General features: G+C 40.0%; 1 protein-coding gene across 10 annotated transcripts in view; it reads left to right on the top strand.

Moving 5' to 3' along the window:
• The window catches only part of CTNND2 (catenin delta 2), a 1,183,649-nt gene that overhangs the window by 720,813 nt on the left and 448,043 nt on the right, over window positions 1-14,793 (top strand). For 9 of the 10 annotated variants that reach the window (XM_048839596.2, XM_048839594.2, XM_048839597.2 and 6 more), the window contains one exon: window positions 9,109-9,655. In XM_048839596.2, the coding sequence (XP_048695553.2) occupies window positions 9,109-9,655 (547 nt within the window). Of the gene's footprint in view, window positions 1-8,172; window positions 8,310-9,108; window positions 9,656-14,793 lie in introns of those variants that run through there. The other variant, XM_048839603.2, reaches the window with a different exon arrangement.

Raw genomic sequence — 14,793 nt, forward strand, 5'->3', positions numbered from 1 at the left:
CTCTGACTCTAAGATACAGTCCTAAATGCCTGAAAATCAATTTGTATGCATCAATGCAGGTTTTTAGCTGCGTGACAGACACACAACACTTAGACTATTTGGACCATTGAGTCCAAATCAATACCCAGGAATTTCAATGGGGATACAAAGCTCTGTTGGCCAATCTCAAAATCTGCCTTTCTCTCTTCCTTGTCTAAACATGGAACAGAAAGTTCTTTTTTTCACAGCTCTATTAATGTTCTCACAACGTCTATTACTAAGAGTGAAAAATATAAAATAAAGGTAGGAAGACATCCACAATAAACTGTATACAATGAGCTACAGTTTCAAAGGGCCCTCCTTTCATGGACACACAAACAGGCATTTTGTTTAGAAATCTGATTCTTGGGTGTTAAGTAACCTGTTTTGTGTAAGCGGAAGGTAGGCCCTCTGAATTATTTTTTCCCACTGTGCCCATAGGCAGACAAAAGCAAGAGGATTCAACAACCTCCTAGCTTCCTATCAAATTCCAGTTTGTATTCATCTAGTTTCAATGTACAACCATTGGCTCATGTTATACTTTTATCTTCTAGATTGAAAGCCTATTATTAAATATTTGTTCCCCATGTAGATACTTATAGACAGTAATCAAGTCACCCCTTAACCTTCTCTTAGTTGAGCTAAATAGATTGAGTGCCTTTTGTCTATCACTTTAAGGCATGATTTCTAATCCTTTAATCTTTCTCGTGGCTCTTCTCTGAGCCCTCTTCAGTTTATCTACATCCTCCTTGAATTGTGGGGACCAGAACTGGACATGACATTCCAGCAGTGGTCACACCAGTGCCAAATGCAGAGGTAAAATAACGTCTCTGCTTCTACTTGAGATTCCCCTGTTCATGCACCCGAGGATCACATTGGCCCTTTTGACCACAGCATCATACTAGCTGCTCATGGTCAGCTGATTACCCACCACAACCCCCCAGTCATTTTAAAATCATAGCTTCTCAGGGTAGAATTCCACCTTCCTGTACGTATGTCCCACATTCTTGGTTCCTAGATGTATACATTTACATTTAGTCATATTAAAACACATATTGTTTACTTGCGCCCAGATTGTTCTGTGTCAGTGACTTGCCCCTTCTCATTATTTACCACTCCCCCAGTATTTCTGTCATCTGCAAACTTTATTAGGGATAATTTTATGTTTTCCTCCAGGTCATTGATAAAAATGTTTAAAGCCTAGGTCCAAGAACAGATCCCTGCAGGACCTCACTAGAAACACACCTGCATGGTGATGATTCTGAGTTTACAATTACATTTTGAGACCCATCAGAAACCAGCTTTTAATCTATTTAATCTGTTCCTAGTTAATTTTATATCATTCTAGTTTTTCAATCAAAATGTCAAGTGGTACCTAGTCAACCACCTTACAGAAGTCTAAGTATATTAATCAGTACTATTACCTTTATCAACCAAACTTATAATCTCATCAAAAAAGATGTCAAGTTCGTTTGACGGATCTATTTTCCATAAACCCATGGTGGTTGGCATTAATTATATTACCCTCATTTAATTCTTTATTAATTGAGTCCCGTATCAGCTGCTTCATTATCTTGCCCGGGATTGATGACAGACCTTTAATTATCCAGGTTTACCCTTTTTATCCTTTTTAAATATTGGCGCAACATGAGCTTTCTTTCCAGTTTTCTGGAAGTTCCCCGGTGTTCCAAGACTGATTGAAAATCATCATTAATGCTCTAGCCAGCTCTGTTAAAACTCTTGGTTGCAAGTTATCTGGACTTGCTGATTTAGAAATGTCTCACTTCATGAGTTGCTATTTAACATCCTCCTGCGATACTAATCAAAAAGTCGATACTTATCAACATCATATAATTAGACTTTGTCTTTTTTTCCCAAATACGAAACAGAAAAATGTATTGAACACTTCTTCCTTTTCTGCATGATTATTAATAATTCTACCATAATGATAATTCTACCATAATACCATTGTCAGGATTCTTTTTATTCCTAAAATACAAAAATATTCTCTCTTCTTCTGGTGTCCCCCAGGGATCTGTACTGGGACCAGTGCTGTTCAACATATTCCTAAATGATCTGGAAAAAGGGGTAAACGGTGAGGTGGCAAAATTTGCAGATGATACAAAACTATTCAAGATAGTTAAGTCGAAAGCAGACTACAAAGAGTTACAAAGAGATCTCACAAAACTGGGTGACTGGGCAACAAAATGGCAGATGAAATTCAGTGTTGATAAATGCAAAGTAATGCACATCAAAAAAACATAATCCCAACTATACATATTAAAAGATGGGGACTAAATTATCTGTTACCACTCAAGAAAGAGATCTTGCAGTCATTGCAGATAGTTCTCTGAAAACATCTGCTCAATCTGCAGTGGCAGTCAAAAAAGCAACATAATGTTGGGAATCACTAGGAAAGGGATAGATAATAAGACAAAAATATCATATTTCCTCTATATAAATCCACAGTACATCCACATCTTGAATATAGCATGCAGACGTGGTTGCCCCATCTCAAAAAAGATATATTGGAATTGGAAAAGGTTCAGAAAAGGGCAACAAAAACTATTAGAGGTGTGGAAGAGCTTTCTTATGAGGAGAGATTAATAAGGCTGGGACTTTTCAGATTGGAAAAGAGATGACTAAGGGGGGATAAGATAGAGGTCTATAAAATCATGACTAGTATGGAGAAAGTAAATAAGGAAGTGTTATTAACTCCTCATAACACAAAAACTAGGGGTCACCAAATGAAATTAATAGGCAGCAGGTTTAAAACAAACAAAAAGAAGTATTTCTTCACACAACGCACAGTCAATCTATGAAACTGTTTGCTAGGGGATGTTGTGAAGGCCAAGACTATACCAGATAAATTCATGGAGGATAGGTCTGTGAATGGCTATTAGCCAGGATGGGCAGGGATGTGTCCCTAGCCTCTGTTTGCCAGAAGCTGGGAATGTGTGACAGGGAATGGATCATCTGATGATTAGCTGTTCTGTTCATTCCCCCTGAAGCACGTGGCATTGGCCACTGTCAGAAGACAGGATACTGGGCTAGATGCACCTTTGATCTGACCCAGTATGGCTGTTCTTATGTTCTTAACTCTTCTGGCCATAGATTTCTCCTTGTGTCTCTTTACTTCCCTTAGCAATTTTGTATAAATCCTATCTTCTGATTTATATTCATTACTGTCAACTTCCTCTTTCTTCCAGATGCTATGTCTATAGTAGACACCAACTAATATCCTGTCTTGTGCTTTTGCAACATTAGGACATTGATTCATAAGCATTTAAGATCATTTTCTTCTGAGTTGTCTGTGACTCAGAAACAGGTAATGTAATTTTTGACAGAGTGCCATTCCCTCTCCTCTTTTGCCCACTTGATCCTTCCTAAGTAGATTATAACCATTGACTTTAATATTTCAATCATGGGAATCATCCCACCAGGTTACAATAATGCCAACTAGATGAAATTCATGCTCATAAATGAGCAATTCCAATTCCTCTTGTTTGTTATCTAGGCTCCTAGCATTGATGTATAGGTAATTAAATAATTTTTCTCTTCGTGTCCTTTGTTTCTTTGGTTAATTTTGTTCTCACCATCTTGATTCTGTGCCAAATGAGTGCTCATATCATCCCTCTTTTTATCTTCCACTTTTGCTATCAGTTTTATCCCCTCCTGACTACTCTAGCCAGCCTGTTCCCAAGAATATTGGTCCCCCTTCTGCTGAGGTGGAGGCCATCCAAACTATACAGCTCCCCTCTCCCCACAGAAGGTGCAACAATGTTTCACAAAACCAAAACCCTCTGCCGTACACCACTTATGTAGCTAGTGATTCATTTCCAGAATCTTCTGCCTTTGTCTTTCTTTGCTTGTGGCACAGGAAGGATCTCAGAGAAGATTGCTTGGATATTCTACTTCTTCAGAATGCTTCAGAGGTTCCTGACATCATATGCTGTCTGTGAGCTATCCCGTGATGCATTCTTATTAGCGCCTATGTATACTCATAGACTTTAAGGCCAGAAGGGACCATCATGATCATCTACTCTGACCACCTGCACATAGCAGGCTACAGAACCTCATCCACCTACTCCTGTTGTAGGTCCTTAACCTCTGGCTGAGTTACTAAAGTCTTCAGATCTTTAAAGACTTGAAAAGAGTTAAAGATTTAAAGACTTCAAGTTACAGAGAATCCACCATTTACTGTAGTTCAAACCAGCAAGTGACCTGTGTCACGTGCTTTACAAGAAAGAGAAACACACCCAGGGTCTCTGCCAATCTGACCAAGAGAAAATTCCTTTCTGACTCCAAATATTGTGATCAGCTAGACCTTGAGGATGTGGGAAAGACCCACCAGCCAGATACCTGGGAAATAATTCTCCATACTGACTCAAAGCCCTCCCCATCTAATGTCCCATCTGCAGCCATTGGAGATATTTGCTAATACCAGGTGCAGATGGGCCATAATACATTGTAGGCAATGTCATCGTACCATCCCCTCCGTTAACTATCAAGCTCAGTCTTAAAGCAAATTAGATTTTTTGCCCCATTACTCCTATTGGAAGGCTCTTCCAGAATTTCAGTCCTCTGATGGATAGAAACTTTTGTCTAATTTCAAGCTTACATTTATTGATGGCCATATTATCTATTTGTTCTTATGTTAACATTGGCCCTTAACTTAAATAAGTCCTCGCTTTTTTTGGTTACCCCTTTGATGTATTTGTAGAAAGCTATCATATCTTTAGGCTAAACTAGCCAAACTCTTAAATTTCCTCTCGTGAGGCAGGTTCTCCATTCCTCTGATCATCCTAGTAGCCCTTTTCTGCACCTATTCCAAACTGAATTCATCTTTCTTAAAAACGGGAGACCAGAACTGCGCACAGTATTCCAGCTGAGATCTCACCAGTGCCGTGTATAGTGATAATAATAACACTTCCTGTCTCTACTGGAAATAACTCAACTAATGCATTCTAGAGTGGCATTAGCCTTTTTCACAGGTGCATCACATTGGTGGCTCATATTCTTCCTGTGATCAACCAATACACCCAGGTCTTTCTCATCCTCTGTCTCTTCCAACTGATATGTCCCCAGCTTATAGCAAAAATTCTTGTTGTTGGTTCCTATGTGCATGCATAGATTACCTTGCACTAGTAGATTACCTTGCACTAGTAGATTTTATCCCATTTCTATTACTCCAGTCTTTAAGATTGTCCAAATATTGTAGGATATTCCCATCCTCCTTCATGTTGGCAATACCTCCCAAGTTTGTACCATCCACAAATTTTATTAGCACACTATCCCACTTTTCATGCCAAGATCATTAATGAAAATGTTAAAGATTGGTCTGAAGACTGATCCTTGAGGAACTCCATTAATAACCTCTTTCTAGTCTGACAGTTCATCATGAGCCACTATATTCTTCCCTTTAATCAGTTCCTTACCCACCTTTTGATTCTTGTATAAATCTTCCTCCTCTCCAATTTAACTGTAATTTCCGATGTGGAACTGTATCAAATGTGTTACTGAAATCCAGGTAGATTAGAGGTTCTGCATTGTCTTTGTCTAGAAAATCAATTATCTTCTTAAACAAAGAGATCCGGTTGGTCTGGCAAGATGTAACCTTTGTAAAACCATATTGTATTTTATGCCAATTTATCTCTATGTTCTTAGCTATTCTCTCTTTCAAAATTTGTTCCAAGACATTGCATACAAGTGAGGTGGAATGAATGGGCCAGTAGTTTCCCAGATCACTTTTTTGGTCCTTTCTTAAAGATAGTTTCTCTCTTTCTAATTCTCCAATCATAGGGTAAAACCCCCAAATTTGTGGATTCATTAAAAATCCTTGCTATGGGGCTTGCAATGTCACGTGCCAGTTCCTTTAATATTCTTGGATGGAGATTATCCAGGCTCCCCAGTTTGGTCCAATTAAGCCATTTGAATTTTGCTTCCACCTTGTATGTGGTCATTTTTACTTACTTATCATCATTTAGCCTCCATTAGCCACCCTGCCACTGCCCCTGAGCTCCTCATTACCCTTTTAAAACCTGAGGCAAAGTATTCATTTAGGTGCTGGGCCGTACCTACATTATCTTTAATCTCCTCCCCAGCCTCAGTGCTTTGTGGTCCCACTTCTTCTTTCCTACTGTGCAACCTGGACTGTTGAACTGCTGAGTTCCCTAATTCTCTAGCCTGGGCTGCCTTTTACACTGCTTTCCTGTCAGATCAGCCATTCCTAGCCTGCTCATGCACAGCCACTAGCAAGTAAAATCACTCCCAGATTTTTACATGAATGGTCTCCCAGCCATCCAGGAAGAGATGCAGAGTGACACCCATATATCCCCAGCCCCAGCCTTGCACCCGAGGAATGTGTGTATTGCACTGTACAGTGCACTGCTGAACAGTGCAAGCTCATAGTCTGTCATTGCAACATTGGGAATGATTGTGCGCACCGGCTTTGCTATCTCAAGAGAAGTGCCCCTTGCACTTCAATCCATATGCACACTGAATCCAGATAAAACAATAAAACAAGTTTATTAATTAGAGAAAGATGGATTTTAAGTGATTTACAAGTGATAAGGCATAAAAGTCAGAGTTGGTAACAAAAGAAATAAACAGATAAACACAAGCTAATTTCTAAACTTTTCCAAGGCTAACAGGTTTAAAAGCAAAAAGGTTTCTCTCCCCCAAAAGCTTTCAGCAGTCTGTACTGGCTGGAAAACCTCCGGGCCAGGACCATTCCCCCCATTTCAATTATGCGTCCTTTAGTCTTTCAAGCAATCTTGCTGCCATGAGTAGAGATGAGGGGAGGAGAGGTAATTTATGTGTAGTGAGTTTTCCATTCTCATACCTTTTTTCCCCCTGTGAGGATTATCCTCCACTGGGGTGTAGACAAAGCAGTTCTCTGTGTATGTGAGATTTGAAATGTCTTATTTTTGTTTACAGTCTACTATCTTTGTTAGCAACTCTACTATGAACTACTATGCCTACTACCTTTCTGAAGTACAAAGCTGAAAAGTCCTTTGAAACACATGATTTGTGTGATAATATTGCTTATACCCTCTTATTACCAATACCGAGATAAAAATATGTTAGAATATTCTTCCCAACACTAAGTAAAGCACACATAATCCGGGGAGGACCCCAGCTATACAAGAGAAGTAAAAATAACTAAGATTTTGCTGGAGGGGAGCTCACAGACAATGCAAGCTTACAGCAACTTGTACTGATCATCTTTTATTTCTTTCCTCGTACAATGGGCCAAATTCATCCAGAAGGTAACTCACTGAAATCAATTGAGTCAAAATAAATAGAGTTGTATACCAGGGATAAATTGGTTCCTTTTTTTGTTTCACTTGCTTGCATACAGGACATTATTTAAAAAACAAACAACACCCCGCCCGCCAGTGTACTAATAAAAGTAATACATATACAAAGCAATACAATTTTTGAAGTTCATGGTTAGAGAATTTAGGATTGTTTCACATATTAAAATAAAAGTATTTGCAGTATTTAAAAAAAGCTATCTCTTTTCTAAATACATTTTTGACTGAATTTAAAAAAAAATCCAAAAAGCGTTGATTGGAATGTTTCAAATTGCACTATCAACTTCCAGGATTTGGAGTACTGTTTAAGGTTTCAAATAATCCTCTTCATGATTGGGGGGGGGCGGGGAAACGGGGGAGAGAATGTATTTGAAACAAGAGACTGTCTTGCAACAGAATGCTCAGCTATCTCTCACTCCAGGGTGCTGTTATTAGAGGATTTTAATGTTACCAGATTAACAGCCACAGATGATCTCTTGAGCCTAAGATCCCTGATAAAAATTGGAATGCTGTGGAGATAAGAGTATACATTCTATTCTTTGCTGTTCCAGAAGGGGCTCAGGCACATAATTGAAATTTTTAACAGGTAGCATCTGCTGAGTATTCTCTCTCCCTCTGTCTAAATTACAAGATTTAAGGAAAACTTTGTGCTGCACTACATGCTGCTAGGAAGATCTAAGACCTCCTGTGCAAAAGTGGCTGGCAATGCACTGTTTTCATTCGAATGCAAATTTCTTTCTGGATGGGATTCAGGGAAAGTACCCACCCCCTCCACAGCTCCACCCCTGCCCTCCTTTTCTTTTGTGCCTTGTAAATAAATAAGAAGCAACTGCCTTTCTCTCTGAAGACACAGCTGCAGGGGGCTCTTAAAAAGGGGGAGAGAGAGAGAGAAAAGACACACACACACACAGGCACTGAGAGAGAGAAGAGAAAGAGAGAGATGTGGAGCTGGGTTTTCACACGCTAGGAAGGGTGACATTTTTGTTCTGCTTTTTTCGTATCTTCGGTTTCAGTTGCAGCATTTCTCTGTACTGGAAAGCATAATTCCTTTACAACTGCAAGAGTCTGATTTGAAAGTCTACATCTCTTTTAAAAATGTATTTATTGATTTCAAATGGCAGAAATCAGTCTGTGTGGTGGCAGCAGCAGCAAATTCTGAGGAGTATATTATTCTGGCTAGTCTCCTCTTATAACAAGGATGTTAATTGCTTTTCAATGAAGAAAGTTTGTCAACTAAAATGCTTCTTGAACGCCTGTGGTTTTTTTTTTTTTTTGTTTTTTTTTAGTGAGCTAACATGGGGAGTGTAAAGAAAATAAAAGTTTGAAATGATGCTGTTTAAAAAAAATCTCTAGACTAAATGTTTTGGTGGATAAACTGTAACTATTTCATTGTGTTTCAGGACAAGAAACTGTTTAATAACAATATTCAACAATTGTATAAAAGTAAAATATACATTAAACCAGATATCAACTTGAATGGTAAAGGGAACTTTTTACTGTTGTGGACTTGAATTGTGAAATATATTCTGTTAAAGGACAAAAATGTTTTAGCAGATTAGTCTCTTAATCCTAAAGGCATTTGTTTCAAACCTTATTAAGGTCATAAAAGGGTTTTTGTTTGTTTTGTTTTTGTTTTTTTCTGTAGCACTGAATTTTCTCTATACCAGAGTGGTTACATTTTTGAGGCTGGGTTAAAAATATATTTAACTCCTTTCCTCTTTTTCTTTTCTGTCTCTCTTGCTGATGGTTCTGTTTTCTTTCCTCGGTACAGGGCACAACTAGTCGAGCAGCCCATTTAGCTGGATCTGAACCTTCTCAGTCAAGAGAGTCCTTTGTGCCAAGCCATGGGAGCGCGTTCCATTTGCCTGATTCCCAGCATTCTTCTACACTTTATTACTCCAGCTCCACTCTGCCAGCCCAGAGAGTGAGCTCCCCGCTGTCCATGCAGCAGGTGGGCTCTCCAACCAAGCTCCAGCGGGTGGGTTCAGCATCGGAGAGCACTGGATACAGCACCACGCAGCGGGTCTCTTCTCCCAAGCAGTCTCCAAGCCGGCTAGCCAAGTCTTACAGCACCAGCTCACCAATCAATATTGTTGTGTCTTCAGCTGGACTTTCTCCTTCCCCAATTCGTGTGACGTCTCCACCCACCATCCAGTCTAATATTTCCTCCTCTCCTATACATCAGCTAAGCTCCACCATTGGCACTTATGCTACTCTGTCTCCTACCAAACGGCTGGTCCACACATCAGATCAGTACAGCAAGCATTCCCAGGAGCTATATGCCACTGCTACCCTACAGAGGCCTGGCACCCTAGCAGGTAAATGAAGCCATTTAACTCTTTAAGTGTTTTGTTCATTGTCTACATGGGCAGCCTGGTTTCGTGTTAAAATGTTTTTATATTTGGCTTACATTATTACGTTTACACGAAGGAGGGAGGAAAAAAGATTAATTCGGGAACTCTGACCTCTAAATATATCTTGTTTGAAAAATTGTGTTTTAAATGTATCTGTTACAAGTAATGTATCCATATAGCAGCAGCTGCATATAAGACAATTAAATTAATGAATACAAGACATTAAGGGGTCAGGAAGATTAAATAATTTGGAGGGTCTTTTTGAAAACTACCTTTTGAGTGAGAATTATGGTTTCAGTTCAGTCACTAGTTAGCTGTAACCCGTATAAAAAAACCACTCCTCTTTACTCATATTGATTAATCAGATCTTTTAAATATTAGGTAAATCTTTTATTGAGAAGGTTAAGGGACTTGCAGCATTAAGCACTGAAATCCTGTTTTTTAAGCACAATCAAAGTACTGAACATTCCACCACAATAAGTTATTTCTCTACCGCCCGTCCCCCCTTTTTAACAAAAACCTCACGTAGGGGAATGCCCCTTCCTTGGTCTGATGTGATTAGCTGTAATTGACAATTTCTGCACTACTTCTTAGCAGAAATTTCAAATACGCTAGATTATACTGAATTATATGTGATGGCCGTGTGGTATTTACTATGGATTATGGAACAAGCAGGAATCACCAGTTTCATTTCTCCAAGAAGCACAAACTTTAAGCCAGATCCTGAAATTGAGAGGCTGTTTTGTCTTCTAAATCACCTAACTACAGATCTGAATCTCTTGCAATGGTGAATTTTTGTTCTCTCTTAAAATCATTTGAGTTTCATTGCTATAGTAACAGCCACTGTGCTCATATGTTCTCTTGTCTGACATAAATAGATAAATTTGAAGATGAACAGGATTCATACAAGGATTTGCAGTATATTATCAGGCAGGTTACCCAAGTGCCCTTTTGCAATTAATTCCCCCTACCCTCCTCCACCACCAAAAACTGTCAGCATCATAATATGCAACTCTAGTGTTATGCTGTCCAAAAAATTAGGTTAAATTAAGTGACAGTGCAGGAGATGATGCTAGCTTCTTGTTCTGTTTTCCTAAAAGTTATTTGGAAAATCTCCTGTAAAAGCATTGAATCAAAGGAGTCCAGCTAGCAGAAGAACCAGAGTTTATAGCATTTAATTTCTAGGTTTAGTATGCCTAAAAGTTTTCATCGGTAGGGTTAACTGAATGAGGTCTAAATAGAGAACTCTGGACAACTTGACCACTATTGCTGTCAAATACTCTTTATTCCTTTCACAGATGATGTGGTATTATGCTTAGATACAGCGTGGATCAGGCAATATATTTTATTGGACCAACTTCTGTTGGTGAGAAAGACACGCTTTTGAGCTTACATGGAGCTCTTCTTCAGGTGGTATTATGCTTAGCAGTTATAGGAATGTATACACACACACCTCTTGAGGGGCTCCCTTTCTCCACAAATCTCAAGAAAACACACTTCTGCCCAAGGCATACAATAGCACATTATAAAATATTGTTATAAATGTGTTAAAACTTCCCAATATTTTGAATTTTGGACTGCTTTGTGTTTATGGAGTAAGAAAATTATTCTATAAAATTTAAATAAGCATGGAAGAAACTGCCAATGTCAGCAGGTCAAAGGGTAAATTATGTTTAAAATTGTTTGTCACTTGTAAGTTTGATCATTAAGATTCTTCTGGCTTTCCTACTATTTACAATCAATCTGTAGAGCGGTGATCTTTACCCATAGGTAGGGCCTTACGAAATTCACAGTCCATTTTGGTCAATTTCACGTTCTTAGGATTTTAAAAATCGTAAATTTCATGATTTCAGCTATTTAAATCTGAAATTGCATGGTGTTGTAACTGTAGGGGTCCTGACCCAAAAAGGAATTGTGTGTGGGGGGGGGGGGGTCACAAGTTTATTGCAGGGGGATGCAGTACTGCTACCCTTACTCTTGCACTGCTGCTGCCGATGGTGCTACCTTCAGAGATGGGCTGCTGGACAGTGGCGGCTGCTGGCTGGGAGCCCAGCTCTGAAGACAAAGCCTCCACCAGCAGCAGCACAGAAGTAAGGAGGGCATGGGTATGGCATTGCCACCCTCACTTCTGCACTGCTGCCTGCAGAGCTGGGCCATCAGTCAGTAGCCACCACTCTCCGGCCACCTAGCTCTAAAGGCAGCAGCGCAGAAGTAAGGGTGCCATGGTATAGCATTGCCACCCTTACTTCTGCACTGCTACTGGCATGGTGCTCCCTTCAAAGCTGGGCACCCGGCCAACAGCCACTGCTCTCTGGCTGCCCAGCTCTGAAGGCAGCACAGAAGTAAGAGTGGCAATACTGCGGACCCCCCCCCAAATAACCTTGTGACCATTTCTCCCCCCCCCACACGCAACTGCCTTTTGGATCAAGACCCCCCAATTTGAGAAACGCTGGTATCACATGTGAAATCTGTACAGTACAGGGTAAAAGCACAAAAGACCAGATTTCATGGTGGGAGATCAGATTTTACAGTCCGTGATGTGTTTTTGATGGCCGTGAATTTGGTAGGGACCTACCCATAGAAATTCTAAAGAAGTCTCTATTATCTCCTCTTACACACCTTAAGAGCTGGTGAGCTTTGTATTGTGCTAACCATCCTTGAGGTATGAAGGCATCTTCTATAGCCTATCAACACCGCTCCTTTGTTGGCCAGGTGGTTTGATGCCAAGGGGTAATGAGCAACTCCCACCCTCAGGGTCTGCACACCAGCACAGTGACCCCATCCCTAATACAATCAGAATAGAGATAACGCCTATGGCCCTGACTCCCTAAGATTCAGCTGCCTTCTGGATTGATAGGCCAATAGTGGCTATACATATATTTTTAAGGGTTTCTTGTACACCTGACTTGCAAAAAGTTGGAGCCAAAAGACACTGGCATCTATATTTGTCTTAAAATTTTTTAAAATACATATTCATTGTGGTAGCCAGATCTAAATATAGGTATTAAAAACAAGTGAATTTTGGACCTACAGTACTGCAAAGGGAAAAGGACATTTTTAAAGCAAGTCATTTATTAAGCCTTAAAGATGGCCTGCAAATGAGAATATGGGCTTGCCTCCACCCTCCACCTCTTTCCCCCCCCCCCCCATTTTCTTCTTTATGATGTGTAAGAAGGCCTGATTATTTTGTCAAAAAGGTGTTGTGACATTCCCCTCTGGTGTTATCTGGACTGGTGATCTGCTAGGTCATTCCAATCCTTGACTCTGGGAACCAGCCTTACTCTGCTCTGCTGTGAGAACCCCCCACTCCTGGGCTCTTCACGCACAACCTCTGGCATGTAAGCTGCTCCCAGCTACTTGCAACAGAATAACACTAGCCAATATCTCTGGTCCCAGACACAACCCTAGGAACCTCCGTCTTGCAGTGTCCAATTATGCCTGCAAGCGTATATGAGTTCGTCAGTTTAAAAAAGAAATTGGTATGTACCAGGCTTGTTATCCCAAGGAGAGACTCTGACATGCTTCAAACCAAGTGCACTGCTTCAGGTAGAACAAACAAACAAATTTATTAACTACGAAAGATAGATTTTAAGTGATCATAAGTCAAAGCATAACAAGGATTTGGTCAAATGAAATAAAAGCAAAACGCATTCTAAGCTGATCTTAACACTTTCAATGCCCTTACAAACTTAGATGCTTCTCACCACAGGCTGGCTGGTTGCCCTTCAGCCAGGCTCTCCCCTTTGATCAGCGCTTCAGTCGCTTGGTGGTGATGTCTGTAGATGGAGGTGGAAGAGAGAGGAAGAGCATGGCAAACATCTTTCCCTTTTATCATGTCCTTTCTTCCCTCTTGGCTTTGCTCCCCCCTTCAGAGTCAGGTGAGAATTACCTCATCACAGTCCCAACCTGACCAAAGGAAGGAGGGGTGACTCACTCGAGAGTCCGACAGATCCTTTGTTGTTGCTTAGGCCAATGTCCTTTGTTCCTGTGAGGCTGGACTGGGTTTGTCCCATACATGCCCTGATGAGGTGTGAACTGCCCCTCTGCTCTGTGAGAGTTTTTGCCTGGGCTTGCTTTAAGCCATGAGGACATATTCTCAGCCTCATAACTATATATATTAAATTACAACCTATAATATTACTATAACAATGATTACAATAACATTACCATAACAACAATTCTCAGTGCATCATGAGCCTTCTGATGACACCTGATATGACAAACTTTGCATTAGACACCACACAATCATATTATAAGGATGCACATGGGGGTGCTGGATGTTCACCTGTGATGTTCTGTACCTCAGGAGTATTTCTGTTTGTTTTTTTACATTAGAAGTACATGTCTTTCAGAAGTACAGGAAGACAGTATAGTACCTTGTAAACTAGTGAAATTATATCTCAGGAAACTGAAAACAGAGCAAGGCTTGTTTTTTTCTTATCTTAACACTTATTTAACTCCAATAAAAATGACTAATTAACACTTGACAAAGGATATCTTTTTTCAAGTTAAAACAACACAATCTCTTCAACTAATGTCGGAGGGTTCACAATGTACATCCCTCTGATGACCCAGAAGGGTCCCAACCAAAGTGGGCTTGACATTCCTGTTTTATTTGTTTTTTATCTTATAAATAGACTTCTCTGTGGGAGGAGTAGAGGAACTGTTAGTTCTTATTTGTAGAAAGTAGCAAAAAACATAAACTCATTCAAAAAAATCATATGCAGGAGACCCTTAATAGGTGGGCCGTGCCCTTTTAGTTCTTAAAACCATGTCTGTCTTTTCATTCCTTGTTCACCTCCAGCAGTCACAGGATATGGTGTATCCACTCCTGAGGAATTCTGACATTAGCAAACTACTTACTGATAGCTCTGGCCATGTCTCTCGGTTTGTCACTTGGTTAGGCTCCCTTTGTGTAAACTATATTTTGGCATTATGGTCTTTGGATGTACCATCTGACTGAAGGAATTTGCATGCTATTATGTGTCTGAGAATAAGGCCTTATGTCAGTTCTTCATCACAACCCTTGTATGCTGAACAGGTACTTTTGTGTTTTTGATATGGGATTCTACCATTGAAGTGTTTGTTGTGTCAGTTCTTCT

The sequence above is a fragment of the Caretta caretta genome, chromosome 2 (assembly GCF_965140235.1).
Source record: "Caretta caretta isolate rCarCar2 chromosome 2, rCarCar1.hap1, whole genome shotgun sequence".
Taxonomy (NCBI): Eukaryota; Metazoa; Chordata; order Testudines; family Cheloniidae; genus Caretta; species Caretta caretta.